Here is a 14,934-nt window from a genome sequence, read left to right on the forward strand (position 1 = left end):
AATGTCCCCACTGGGGAGGATTGTGGATCCAGAACAGGCCTCCACAGTCACTTACGGACTCTTCTTAAGACCGTGTTCATGGAAGACAATCTTACTCGGCTAAGAAGTAGAAGAAGAAGATGATGAAAAAAGGTGGCTGGGCTCATTGTCCCGGAATTTGGGAGGGAGGCGGAAAACTGCTCTCTAAGATGCCCCCCCTTCATTTCCGTAACACAAGGGAGGGAGCAGCTTAGCACGTCAGCCAAGACTAGAGCTCCCCCCCCCCAAAAAAAAACCCTTCTCTGATGGTGGTTCTGCCGGGCTCCTGCTGTGGAGGCGAAAAGGCAGAGAGGGAGAGAAAGGTGATCTGGGTGCGCACGGCTTGCCAAGGGTTAAAAGGAGCTGAGCTGGATTCCTAGAGAGGGCAGGATAGAAAAGGGGGGCGGGTCCTCCGGAACACAAAAGCCCCTCCCTTCCTGCAAGAGGGGGAGGGGGCTGTTGTCTGCTTTGCAAAGGCTGCCTCGGCGGCGCCTTCTGCGCTCTGGTGAGTCTCCTCTCTCTCCCCCCGGAGGGGTCATTGGGGAGAAGAGGGGCGCCCTGCCCACCCCCACCGACCCCCAAATCAGGGAGCCGAGGGTCCTCCCCCTCCATCTCTGCAAAGCCAGGGCGGGGGCTCGTCCCCAGGAGGTGTGCGGCTACAGACCCAGGGATGCCCCTTGAGCTCCATCGAGAGAGAAGGGGGGGGGGTATGACTATGCCCTGACTAAAGAGAGGGATCCCAGCGCATAATATCATCTGGCCGCGGGATTGTGGGCCCGTTTCCAGCCCGATCCCCTCGGGTCCACAGCACGGGAGCTGAGCCCCCCCCCCCCGGTGTTCAGCTGATCCATCTGGCCAACCCCTTGTGTCCCCCCTCCCCCCACGGAGCAGACTTTCTTTCCTCTACCTGCTCCCCAAATCAAGCTCAGCTGCGTTTGTTGGCCTGGACGTTGGCAGCAGCAGTGCTGTCTTATTGGGGGGGGGGCTTCCCGAAATGGATTAAGGCACTGAATGGATTCTAGGCACTGACCAGATGAAAAGATCATAGCCTAATTTCTGACGCAGGAACAGAGTTTTGGAAGGTAGCTGAATGTAGAAGTTGTGTGTTTTTGGCTGGTGGGAAAATATTTGTAATGGGAAAGGAAAATATTATTATTATTATTATTATTACTCCTGATCCAGACATCTGGCTCAACTGTTTGGCCCCTGAATGTGCTGCTTGTAAATACACATGGTTGCTGGGGAGTGTATTTTTATTAGTTTGCATACATTAGAATTCTTAATTGTTCTAATTATTTTTAATCTGTATTTTGTGCCTTTTATATTGTAACTGTGTGTTGTGAACTGCGCTGAGACCTACAGGTGTAGGGTGGTATACAGATACAAATAATAATAATAATAATAGAAATATTTGTGAATGAAATGAATTTTTTTAAAAAAGAAAAATGGTGAAATATTGGATCAAGGAGATCACAAATGTGTGGTATGGAGCCTATAAATAGTCTACCAGACATCACATGCCACAAATAATTGTTACTTTGTTTTAAATTAGATAATTAAATTATCCTTAAATAAAGAAAATATGTTTTCATCAGAAATCCAGGATGCATGCATATGTACACTCAGTATATTAATAAAACAATGCTGTTGTGGTGGTTATAATATCGTACCGCACCCATCTGACTGAGTTGCCCCAACCACTCTGGGCGCCTCCCAACACAATATTAAAAACACAATAAAACAACCATTGAAAACTTCCCGATACAGAGCTGCCTTCAGATATCTTCTAAAAGTCATGTAGTTCTTTATCCCCTTGACATCTGCTGAGAAGGAAGTTCCACAGGGAGGGTGCCACTACCGAGAAGGCCCTCCACCTGTTTCCGTGGCAATCTTTGGGGCATCTCAGCCTCTCAGCTGTGCAAGCAGAGTTGCCTTTGCAGCAGAGTCCAAAAACAAAACAGAACTCCACAACCAGGTCAAACACAGGCAGTCTGGATCCCATCCTGACTGAAAGCAAGGTCAGAAAGTAACGCAACCCCAATTCCACTGGGGGTTCATGCAAAGTACAAGACAGCAAGACAGGGAAGTAGTATCAGGAACATGGAGCCAGAAAGCTGTGCTATTTCCATATAATCTCATACAATATGCCCTTCCAGACCACAAACTAGCCATACATGTCATAATAGAGGAGTTTCAAGGAGTGCTTACTCATGAGTAAACCCCTTGCTCCTGAGGAGTAGAAGGATGCTGGAGCCTGGAGCCAAGGGCTATGTTGTCACTCTGGGACCTAAAAATTGTGGTGCTCACAGCCTGGGCTGTGGTACGGTCCAGCCCTGGTTCCTAGCAAGACTCATCCACACTTGCTCAAAGAACATTTCTCTTATCCTGACAATGTGTCAATTTTATAGCGAAAAATGCATCTTCTTTGAAGCTTTGAAGGATTTGCTAACGTGTTCAATTCGGACGGACAAAAAATAGCAGAAAGAAGCTTCCTTCTGATTTCTTGCAGGCTTCCTGAGAGCACAGATGGATGAGCACTACTCAACTGGCCATGAAGGAAGAAGAGGTCATGCTATGGAAGCTGGGAGCAGTGGGAGATTCTGGGAAAACTCGGTGCATACGTTCCATGGTGAGGTGGACACTCTTCACTCAGATGTGCCGAACCAACAGTTCAGACATCTCTGCAGCCAGGAAGCGAAAGCACCTCGAGAGGTTTGCAGCCAGTTCTACTGCCTTGACCGTCAGTGGCTGAAGCCAGAAAGGCACACGAAATTTCAGATGCTGGACCTGCTGATCTTGGAGCAGTTCCTGGCTGTCCTTCCCCTGGAGATGGAGAGCTGGGTGAGGGAATGCGGAGCAGAGACCAGTTCCCAGGCAGTGGCCTTGGCTGAAGGATTCCTCCTCAGTCAGGCAGAGGAGAGGAAGCAGGTTGAGAAGCAGGTGAGAGACATTTTCCCCTGGATTCTCCCAAAGGGCTCCGAAAAGGAGGGAGAAGATCCCCAAATGCTCTACTAATGGCCCACCCTTTTTTGGAAAGCATCCATAGAGTGATATGAGATACCCCTAAAGATTTTGCCTCTGCCATTCCTTCTCTAGCCTTTCTCTCCATTCTCAGTTTTGAATCCTTGTTGCTCTTTCAGGAAAAGGATCTGGTTGCAGAAATTGGCTGCAATTCCTCTGAAGCAGAGAAGACTCTGTTGGACACCAGAGAGAGTTCACTAGGTAAGGAGGAAGGAACTTCTTCTCTGTTTGGTCTTTCAGTTCCTTTTGAAATTAATCTGTGAGTTGCTTCAATTTTGGGGAGGAATAAATTTGGGCCCAAGAGCCCAAAAGAGCACAATAAAACTATGCAATTTGTATGACCATCAAAATGTACACCTCAGAGAAGCATGCACTCCTGGCTTACCATTTACCTTTGTCTCTCAGGTGAAAGAAGAATGTCAACCAGACTTCCTCACCCGTCTTTTCATGCTGGTGGAGAGGAAGCAGCAGCTGTGGAAGCAGATCAGGTAGGCGGTGTTACGGAAATTACCGGGTAGAGGAGGCTCAGCTCCCGGTCCTACGGAGGAAGCCCGTGGTTCGCTGCGGAGGCAATGGAGACCAGCCGGAGATTGGAGCAAAAGCAAAGGAGTTTATTGCGCAACAAGGTTCAGGAGGATCCGAACCCCGAACAAAGGGTGTCCTGAACTTTTAAAAGTTCCCGCAATTGCCCAGAATACACAGCGAAATACATCATCGAAACGTCAGAGAAAGGAGGGGGAGAGAGGAGGTTCTAGTGAGATTTACATATAGGAAAAACAAGTTTTACATATCAGGAGGAGTGGCAGGAACCGGTGAATGGATTAGGGTGGGTGCAATATACATTGAGAGTTTCCACTAGGGAAGAACAATAGGAAACTTCTGGGAGGATGTCTGCTGTCATGGCAACAGATCGATGGATTATCGGGAGGGGTGCATTCCATCCTGCACCTGGAGATGTACGTGATCTGACGCTTAAGGGATTATGGAAGTTGCTGAGTTGAGAGTCCAAAAATTATACAGTATCGAAATAATATACTTCTGATGATCGGAGGATGGCGGGGACCGAGGGGTTAGAAAGGTTATTTTATAAGGAGCAGATAGACACTCGAACCAAGCAGATCGGATATTGCATTGCTGAGATATTGATTTTTATGTTATTTTACTGTCTGAGCTGTCAAACTGGCCACCCACAGTCTAAATAAGTCCACTTGCAACATTGTAGCAGTTCATAATTAATAGTTTCCCAAACTGGATACATTTTGGTTTCGGTTCCATTGTTCTCGCAGCAGGGAGCCTGTCAATACCCACTTAGCGCTCAGTCAAGCGTGAAGGTGATGATTGAATCACAGTAGCTGAGCTGAACGTTCCATTTTGCAGGCTGAGCTGAATGCACGCTCCTGATTGGTGGGTTTCCCGTTCATTGAGAAAATGGAGCGTAAGCGGAGCGCTGTTTGACAGAAGCGCTTTTCCAGGGGCTTTTCGGAACGCAGATTGGGGTTTTGGGGAACCCTTCATCGCGAGGGTTTTATGTGGTGCTTGTGCGACTTGTAAGGTGAAGGGGGATGGCAGGAAAAGGGGGGGAAAGAATGCCCGCTCATCGTCGGGCTTTTAGCGATTTTACGAGTCCCGCACTCGCTACCGGGGAGGCATAGCGGTGGGGGAAGGTGATGGCTGGTAAATTTCCCTATCAGCGGAAGGAGCCTTGTGGGGGAAGAGGCTGAGGAGGGGGGCAGCCAGGGTGTCTCTGGGACTGAAGAAATCCCTCTCTCCGTCTTTGTTTTCGTCAAAGCTGGTCCAAACAAAGGCTGAAAGTGGCATTCAAGAAGGTCTATCTGCTGAAAATCAGGAACAGCCTCCTCGCCTTAACTAACCTTCTGTATGTTGCTAGTATTTTTTATCAGTACTTGCAGTTTTATATATATATTTATGATTGAGTGCTACAATGGGCTTCTAAGCAGTTGACATTTCGGAGACCTTGATTGACCTCCATTTTGTCAATGGGGAACCCCATAGCCAACAAGCCCAACTGGGGCTTTAACGCGGATCATGGATGCTAGTGGCTGAAGATTTTTAAGAAAGCCATCCCAGAAGCCCTCAAAGATGCCAGTCAGCAGACAGTGTAATGTCTTACAAGGACTACACAGATGAACCTCCACCTGAATACTACGAATGACTGGTAGCCGCCATGAAACATAGGCAGGCATTTATCTGGAAAACCTCCCAACATGAAGGCATTATAAAAGGGTTCTTTATGGACAAATCCATGTTTGACATCAGGAAAGCCCTAGACCCGCATATTGGTTATGAAGGGGAAAGCATTAGCGAGTTCTTTTCAATAGCCAAATCAGTGTTCAACAGCTTACCTGTAGATGAGAGAAGGCAAAGGGGACCCCAGAAAGATCCAGGCAAAGTATTAGCCCGTAATTACTAAATGCTTAAGTTTGAAGGGATAGTGCAGGGGGCTGAGCAGGAAAGAGAGTTGAGAGGCCTCCCCCTTGTGCTGAAGAACGAGATACGCCCTTGGTTGTGGGAGCTGGAATCTAACTGTGCAATTCTTGAAGTATGCCGCAGCAGTCAAATTAAAATACCTCAAAGACCTGCCCTTTCCTTGTTCCAAACATTGGACTCACATCCATGACGTAGGAATTTTGGCTTATGTTTATGGGCGGCATGGCCTTGGGATAGAAAAATAACAGGGCCAGCTTCAACCAGCTGTACTCAGCTTCTCTGAAGGAATAACCCCAAAATCAGGAACCTCCTGCTCGTTTCCAGGCAGAGTGGAAAAATTGCTGACCAGCTAAAGAGTAGCTGCTTGCAGCTTGTAGCAGCTTATAGCCTGTGAGACCCAGAAACGTTTCCAGAACATTCTTGAATCAATAGAATAGGAAAGATCTCTCCATATTAGACCAATACTTACTGCACCAAAAATGGCAAGCCTTGTCAGTAATAACACCTCCCTCTCCCCTATCCACAAGACCTTGAATTCTACCGCAGATCCCTTATGGCTGGTCCAAGATCTAAGACTTGTGTACCAGTTTGTGATTCAAAGGCACCCAGTGGTGCCTAACCCTCCGAGCGCCATCCCTGCAGGGACCAAGTGGTACAGCGTAGTGGACCTTTGCTCAGGATTTTTGAGTATCCCCATTGCAATTAACACAACAAAGCAATGAACAGGCAGGAAAGAACAGCACAATGTGTAGTAGGTAATCTTTAGACTGCCTTAGAGGAGGACTTTTGTCTTTTTTCTTTTAGGGTCCAGTGTGCTTTGAAGATGTAGCTGTGCATTTCACAGAGGAGGAGTGGGCCTTGCTGGATCCTGACCAGAGAGCATTGCATAAGGAGGTCATGGAGGAGAATCATGGGAACGTGGCCTCAATTGGTAAGGCTCCCAGTTGGATGATAATATCTGCTTTGAAATGCCATACACACACACACACACACACACACACACATACTGCCAGATGTGGATGGAGCTCAACAGCATCACCTACAACATCTGGGAGTGTAACAGAGCACAGGCCACCTTAATTGGAGGGGTATGGATTGTTTTGCCCAGGCCTTCATAAATGTAGTTTTTAGGGAAGTGAGAGTCGATTCTGTCATGATTCGTGTTTCTGCTTTTGCTTCTGTCTGTTTTTGGTTTACCGAAGAGATTATGGACATTGGAAATGAAGCAACAAACAGGTGAATGACATTAAGGATGCAGGAAATTCCATGACTGGGCCAAACAAAATCCATTCAAGAAAGGAACCAGGCTATGTGCATCTCAGGTTCCCTCAAATACGTCCATGAATGCCAATTAACACAGGCAGTGAACCGTGCAGTAAGACCTCGTGTCTAGCCCACTTCCATTCTTCCACTATCACAAGAGTTAATCAGCATTGTCCAATCATTTGGGGCTCCATTTATTTTTGAGGTTCTAATCAATTTCTCTGTTCACTGCAGGTGGTGATGAATTGGAAATGAAGAACAGGGGAGACCAGCACAAAATCCACACAGTGGAGAAACCATCTAAATATTTGGAGTGTGGAGAGAGCTCTGTCACCCTTTCCACTTCCTATCAAAGAAATCTTATTGGGATAAAACCCTATCAGTGTTTGGAATGTGGAAAGAGATTCAGTCAGAGCTCCCATCTCACTTCCCACCAAAGAATTCATACAGGGGAGAAACCATATCAGTGCTTGGAATGTGGAAAGAGCTTCAGTCAAAACTCCAGTCTCACTTCCCATCAAAGAATTCATACAGGGGAGAAACCATATCAGTGTTTGGAATGTGGAAAGAACTTCAGTCATAGGTGCAATCTTGCTTCGCATCAAAGAATCCATGCAGAGGAGAAATCGTATCAGTGCTTGGAATGTGGAAAGAGCTTCCGTCAGAGGTCTAGTCTCACTTGCCATCAAAGAATTCATACAGGGGAGAAACCCTATCAATGCTTTGAATGTGGAAAGAACTTCAGTCATAGCTGCAATCTCGCTTCCCATCAAAGAATCCATGCAGGGGAGAAATTGTATCAGTGCTTGGAATGTGGAAAGAGCTTCAGTCGAAAGAACCATCTCACTTCCCATCAAAGAATTCATACAGGGGAAAAACCCTATGAGTGTCTGGAATGTGGAAAGAGCTTCAGTGGAAAGCATCATCTGCTTATCCATCAAAGAATTCATACAGGTGAGAAACCCTATCAGTGCTTTGAATGTGGAAAAAGCTTCATTCACAGGGTCAGTCTCACTTCCCATCGAAGAATCCATACGGGGGAGAAACCCTATCAGTGTCTGGAATGTGGAAAGAGCTTCAGTCACAGCGCCTCTCTCAATTTACATCAAAGAATTCACACAGGGCTGAAGCCATATCAGTGCTTAAAATGTGGAAAGAGATTCGATCGGAGCACCACTCTCACCAACCATCAAATAACTCATACAGGGGAGAAATCATATCAGTGCTTGGAATGTGGAAAGAGCTTCACCCAGAGAGGAAGTCTCACTGCCCATCAGAGAATTCATACATTGGAGAAACCATTTCAGTGTCAAGAGTGTGGAAAGAGCTTTAGTTGGAAGGAAAGTCTCACTTCCCATCAAAGAATTCATACAGGGGAGAAACCATATCAGTGTTTGGAATGTGGTAAGAACTTCAGTCATAGTTCCAGTCTCGCTTCCCATCAAAGAATCCATGCGGGGGACAAACCGTATAAGTGTCTGGAATGTGGAAAGTGCTTCAGTCGGAAGGACAATCTCACTTTCCATCAAAGAATCCATACAGGGGAGAAACCCTATAAGTGTCTGGAATGTGGAAAGTGCTTCATTCGGAAGGACCATCTCACTTCCCATCAAAGAATCCATAAAGGGAGAAACCATAACAGTGCTTAGAATTTGGAAAGAGCTTCAGAAGACCAAGCCCACTTTCCACCCAAGAACTCTCAGCAGGGAGAATAGTTGAATTGCAGAATAATAGTGTTGGAATGCACTCTGCGGGTCATCTAATCTAACCCCATGCATGGTGTGTTCTGGCACCTCTTAGTTAGATGGTGTGGTGGGGATTTTGGATTTTGGGGGAGTGGTTTAACTGCCCACCCCCCATTCCTGGTTTTAAAAGAAGCCCACGAGGAGAATTTGAGTGCGAGTTCTCCCACAGGTTCCAAAAACTGACATTCAGAAGCATAGGTGCCTTGGGCTGCAGAGGTTGAGGACTTGTACATTGAGCATTTCTCCAGATTTGTTTCCACAAAGCTTGCAAGGAAGTCACCAGACCCTCCCAAGTGTCCCTTTTTCCAGGGATGTCCTGATTTAGAGAAGCCGACCCGGTTTCTAATTTTTTCTTTGGGTGTGTCATAGAAGAAAACCATGGACAGAGAGGGGAGTTAGAGAAATCACTCTGCCTATATGTTTGGCTCACAGTCTCCATTTATGTGCTACTAGAAGGTAAAAGACTGTGCTTAAGAACTGAAGAATTTATCTGATACAGTTCCTAAATGCATCTTGATAGATATATCCGAATCTTGATAAATGTATCTTTCCCTGTATCGCTATATGTATTGCTATAATGTACGGTAACCAATGATTTGTATCAAAATGTATTATGTATTTGAGTGTATCCTTTTTGTATCTTTTAAAGAAGTGTTTTCCTTGTATTAGAAAATGTAGCTGGAAGAATGAATTCTATATATTTTTGCTTGCTTTATCCTTGATATGCCAATATTCCCATCGTCTGTCGTTAACAAGTTGTCAAATTACTTTCCATCGCCACAGCGCCACCTGCTGGGTCTACAAATGACATCATTAATACACACAAAATTGTAACTAAAAGACCAGTTTATATGATAAAAGTAGGCAAACATGGAACATCTCACAAAAACTGATAAATATGCAGAGCAGAACTTCACACCAATACTGAAACCATTTCCCAAGTATCCAGCCATGTAATCTGCATGCCGACTGCCCAGGGCTCCGGAATTCCTTCCTGAAAATGAAAAACAAATACAGAACTGCTAGCTGAGATCTGCTGGAAAGGGAAAAAACACTCCAAAGCGGACAATATCACCATTTGACACCACCCAAGATCTTACAACATCCCACTTTCCATATACTAATCCTCTCTTAGCGCCATCCCTCTCGGTTTTTTTCTGTATCATTGATCTGTATGGAAATGAAAAAGTATACAGTAAAAGTAAAAGCAGTTCTTTTGTTCAGGGTTCTCACTCCGCCTTTGCTACGTGAGGGGGAACCCTGTTGCAACGGTCTATTTTTTTCCTTTAAAATAAAGATGAGACTTTACTTTTGAACTTCCTGGTGTGGTCTGTGTCATTCCCGACTGGTAAGGATGAAGGTCTGGTCCTCCTTACGAGGCTGGGACCCCTTGAGGGAGACAATTATTTATTTCAGGTGTCCCTATTTTCATTGGAGAAATGTTGGAGGGTATGGAGTTATCTGACCCCCGAGCCGCGCGAAGGCAACCAGATGGCATAGGGAAGTGTTTTTTATGTTTAATGTTTTGTTATGTTTTAAGCAGCCTGTTATAAGAATTTTAAGGTCATATATAAAAAATTAAATGTTCATAAATGTATACATAAACCACATGTCTGAAACCCCACAGATTAGGTCCTGAATGAAGTGACCTCAATATTTCTCTGAAAGGTCAACATGGGAAATCTCCCCATTGTCTCTTTCCTTGCAAATCCTGTCTTAAGGGCACATTCAAGATATGAACATGGTTTGAGCCTGTGACCTGTGACCTAGATTCAGGAATAAAGAATTTATAATAACAAAAGAGTGGCCAAACCAGGATAATGCAAACAGGTAACTTGCCAGACAGGAGATAAAAAATGCACTCAGGTTTCTGCTGGAGAGCACCATTTCTGTGATGTAGGTATGATGTATCTGGGGGGTGGTCTTGGACTCCAGGGCGGGCAATTTAACATGTCTATATAAGGGCTTGCACTCATGGCTCTGGGTCCTCCTCCAAACTCCTGTGTGTGGAGGGAGCACCCTGTTGCAGCAGCAGCTTTAATAAAGATCAGGCTTTATTCCCTTTCCCCCTGCAACCTGCTCCTCCTGTTTCTGTTTCCAAATGTTGGGGGAAATTCTAGGTTGTGAGGATACTCAACAGCCCAGCTTGTTCGGGTGCAAGTCCCCTGCAGGTGTCTGCTGTCAGCAAAAGAAGGAAGTTCCAGCCAAGGAATGGAGCAAAACAGTGATCAGTACACCACAACATTTATTGTTGCTCAACAGGTCCCTACAAGGAGCCACTGGTGAACAGAGCTGCTTGGTCACCCAGTACAGCAAATGCGGGGGCACCCCCTGGGGATGTGGTGTCGCTCCATAGCGTGCATGTGTCATGATGAACGGCTCATGTGTGGGATGCCGCACTCGCACAGTCCGTCCGTGATGCTGCTCCCGCGGCAACCTTACAAGCCGCTGAGTGAGGCTTTTATACTGGGCGGCGGGGCTCAGATTGGGAGTCACGGCAGGGGGGCTGCCGAGTATCACCCCCCCTCTAGGGTGGCACCCGGAGTGAACTGCCCCCAATACCCCCACCTTGCTCTGCCCTTGCAAGGAGCTCACCACGGTCTATCTTTGGTAATTCACAAAATACAGAGTCCATTCATAAAACACAGGGTTCATACATTAACCAGTATCATAATTTCAATGTTATATATTCAGCATATATTTGATCACTTGAATGTAAAGGTTTATGACAATGGTATAATAAAGGTAAAGGTAAAGGGACCTCTGACCGTTAGGTCCAGTTGCGGACGACTCTGGGGTTGTGTCGCTCATCTCACTTTACTGGCAGAGGGAGCCGGTGTACAACTCCCGGGTCATGTGGCCAGCATGACTAAGCTGCTTCTGGCAAACCAGAGCAGCACACGGAAATGCCATTTACCTTCCCGCCGGAGCAGTACCTATTTATCTACTTGCACTTTGACATGCATTTGAACTGCTAGGTTGGCAGGAGCAGGGACTGAGCAACAGGAGCTCACCCCGTTAAGGGTGATTCGAACCACCGACCTTCTGATCGGCAAGCCCTAGGCTCTGTGGTTTAGACCACAGTACTACCCACGTCCCATAATGGTGTAATACAGGCGAACTCATATTAGTGTACTGGATGAAGCAATGATACCAGTGTTGAAGCAATGTTTCTTCAACATCAACTTCGTTGGACTGGTCATGTTGTGCGGATGCCTGATTATCGTCTTCCAAAGCAACTACTCTATTCCAAACTTAAAAATGAAAAGCATAATGCTGGTGGTCAACAAAAGAGGTTTAATAACTGTCTAAAGGCAAATCTTTTTTTTTAAAGTAGTATAAACAGTGACAACTGGGAAACACTGGCCTGTGAGCACTCCAGTTGGAGAACAGCCTTTACCAAAGGTGTCATGGGGTTTGAAGACAGTCGAACTCAGGACACAAGGGAGAAACGTGCTAAGAGGAAGGCACGCTTAGCAAATCCACACCGTGATCAACTCCTACCTGGAAACTGAAAAGAATTTGAACGGGGGGGGGGTCACCTAAACGAAGTCTCCTCCCGAGTAAACCCACCGGAGTGGAGCGATGCCCTCAAGGGACTCCTCCAGAAAAGGCCCCCTTTTTCTACCCAAACCATTGGTGCACAAGCAGTACACGAACTCCCTTCTAGAGCCCTAAAACTTCCCCCATGAATAAAGATTTCCTTCCCTCTTTTCCTGTTCAAATATGAATCGTTCTATACTCTACGAATGAGCAATACTTCTCAATGGAGAGCGTTCCAGCCAATGGGGGAATTGCATTCAGATCTGCAGAGAGCACTCAGCTACAGCTGTCTGCATGCCTCATTACTCCTCTGACGTGCTGATGACAGCCCCTGCTGAGGGCACAATGGAATTGAAACCTCCCTAGCTATAATCCAATCAAAATTGATAAATTTAACAATGGAATTGAAGCTTAGGCAACCAGAATGATACATTTGAACAGTCTAGACAGCTTCTGAATTTAGCGCTACCATAAAAAGCCTAAAATGTTTAGAAATTCATATAAAATCAATGGATTTCATGGATTTTATTCATTCCAATGTCATTTTACTCTGTGGAACAAGGACTTTCGAATGGATCAGTTGTTGCCATAATCCCACAAGCATAGAGTCCTGGATACACACGTATACACTCGGAAGCACCCCAGTAGGCAATCTATGAACCATTTCAGGAAATCACTGAGCAAATGTTTTCCTCCGGACTTTTCCTCCCCCCCCCCAAATCATTTTTATTAGCTTTTCCAATCATAAAAATCACATCATATATTTATAAATATCAATTAATCCATATAACCCAATTAGTCCAAATAAGTCCAAATAAATTGCCGATTTATTAGATTTTTCTTTTAAGACTTCCCTTGCTTCAGACAATCAGGATCTCGATCATCCTCTTAATTTCATTGCCTTCCATAGTCCGGTGTCTTCCATCTCTTTTCTGATGTTGTCCTTCTTTTCATTTTCTTTCATGCCACTGAGTGCTTTCACAAGTGAGATAAAACAACCAAAATCCATCCTGACTGTGTGGATTTTATGTCCATACTCTTTTCCACCCCCCCTGGCGCGGCACCTCTCGTTCTTATCCAAAAGTCCCATCTCAACGGTCGCCATCTTAACTTAACTTTGATGAATTCCATATTTTGCGCTTGCTTAAATCATTCTGGCTGCTTCAAAGTCTTTCCAAGAGTGGGAGCCTTTCCATATATAAGTCCGTACATTTTAAAATAGTTTATGGCATTTCCACTCTCTATGACTTTCACAGCCCGATCTGCTGCAGTCGACCTCTAATTAATCTGCGTCATAAATCACTCCAGACACTCCAAGAAGTCGGCTAAGTCTCTAACAGAGGTAAAGAGGCAACCAAACAGCCAGGGGTGTAATTATGTCGTAAATTCCTTTCCACACAGTTTATCTCCAATCTCACTTGTAAATAATGAGAGCGTTTCTTCAAGGGGGGTTTTGCCCGTAAATACATCTAAGCTCCATAGCATGAAGCAAGGCTCCCCCCCCCTTCATTCAATTCCCACATACCGATAGAATGTTACAGTCCTCTTTTCTTCTTATCTTCTCGGTGGCTGGATTTTTAAGCAAAATATCTCTTCTCCTTCTTGTCTGAAGCAAGTCCAAAACATTACCGAATTATTCATTTAAGTCCTGGAACCCAGGGCAGGAAGAGTGGCGTCAGGGAGAGCCGAAGTTCTCTCGGGGGCTATGCGTCCAAACCCCCCTTTCCCTCCCTCCTCAGAGGTCGGTACAGGGTTAATGGGCATCGCGGACGAGGCAGCTCTTCCCACCGATCCTGGGAAGATTTCGGGAGGCTGATTTACTCCCATCTCAGCCCCTAATTACCCCGTGAGACTCGGGAGAGTTGGAATTTTCGGCCATCTTCCTCCCACCCGGAGCGGAAGTCACCTCCGGACTTTTCCTTGTGGCAGACTATTCAAAAAAAAAAAAATTCATTGTTCTTCCCTTCAGTGGGTGCTCGAGATGGTTTTTCCAACATTTCACACCCATTCACATCTCACCCAGAGTCATTACCTTATGTTAATCTTGTTTACCCCTGTGTTAATTATGTATAAACCCTTCCCTTTCCGGCCTTTTTTTGACGTTTTACCTATGTAATAATGACGTGTTTATACGTGTAACGAATTGTATCCTGGGAGAGCGAGGGAAGTTTAAAAAGTCCTCACAACCTTCTCCCGTTCAGTTTTTACTCAAACCTGTTGCACAATAAATAAGCTTTGCTTTTGCTCCGGACATTAGCTGGTCTCTTTCTTTAGACTCTGTAGGAACTCGCGGGCTTCTCCCCTCAGGGCTAGGTGGCAGAGTAGCCTCGCATCTGGGCTTTTCTGTAAAAAAACCTATGTCCCCACTGTGGAAGGACGTCTGGGTCCAGAATTGGCCTCCACAGTCACTTATGGATTCATTGTTAAAAACCTTTAATTTTGGGGGGCCCCCAAGAGAGTGGGACCCTAAGCTATAGCTTGTTTGGCTTATAAGTAAATCTGGCACTGCATGAGACTCTTAATCTCAGGGTTGTGCGTTTGAGCCTCACGTTGGGCAAAAGATTCCTGCATTGCAGGGGGTTGGACTAGATGACCTTGGGTGGTCCATTCCAACTCTATGATATCCATGGGTTTGGGAAATTCTTGAAAAGATATCCCATAAATTAAATATGTACTGTATAAAGGGCAGAGCTTGAATGACATATAGCAATATATATCGCATGGTTTTATTTCTTATGCAAATATCAAGGCAGAGTCACACAGTGGCACCAGTCTCCCCCTCTGTGTGCGTGCGCACGTGCACAGTATCTCTGGCTCATTTAAGCCTATTTAGCACCTTTATGAAGGGACAAGGGTGGTGCTGTGGTCTAAACAACTGAGACTAAGGCTTGCTGAT

The 14,934-nt window shown here is 45.6% G+C and overlaps 2 protein-coding genes across 2 annotated transcripts in view; both read left to right on the forward strand.

The window, feature by feature from the left end:
• The first annotated feature begins 450 nt into the window (after window positions 1-450).
• Window positions 451-4,008, forward strand: LOC117058785 (zinc finger and SCAN domain-containing protein 31-like). The gene is made up of 5 exons (XM_033170153.1): window positions 451-523; window positions 2,528-2,946; window positions 3,159-3,240; window positions 3,445-3,527; window positions 3,949-4,008. The coding sequence occupies exons 2-5, from the start codon at window positions 2,545-2,547 to the stop codon at window positions 4,006-4,008; spliced, it is 627 nt and encodes a 208-aa protein (XP_033026044.1). The 5' UTR covers window positions 451-523; window positions 2,528-2,544.
• A 2,385-nt stretch (window positions 4,009-6,393) lies between these two features.
• The window catches only part of LOC117058262 (zinc finger protein 850-like), a 56,169-nt gene continuing 47,628 nt past the window's right edge, over window positions 6,394-14,934 (forward strand). The window contains exons 1-2 of the mRNA XM_033169319.1: window positions 6,394-6,418; window positions 6,985-8,356. Coding sequence (XP_033025210.1) covers window positions 7,002-8,356 — 1,355 coding nt within the window. The 5' untranslated portion in view covers window positions 6,394-6,418; window positions 6,985-7,001. The remainder of the gene's footprint in view (window positions 6,419-6,984; window positions 8,357-14,934) is intronic.

Source organism: Lacerta agilis, chromosome 14, assembly GCF_009819535.1.
Source record: "Lacerta agilis isolate rLacAgi1 chromosome 14, rLacAgi1.pri, whole genome shotgun sequence".
Taxonomy (NCBI): domain Eukaryota; kingdom Metazoa; phylum Chordata; class Lepidosauria; order Squamata; family Lacertidae; genus Lacerta; species Lacerta agilis.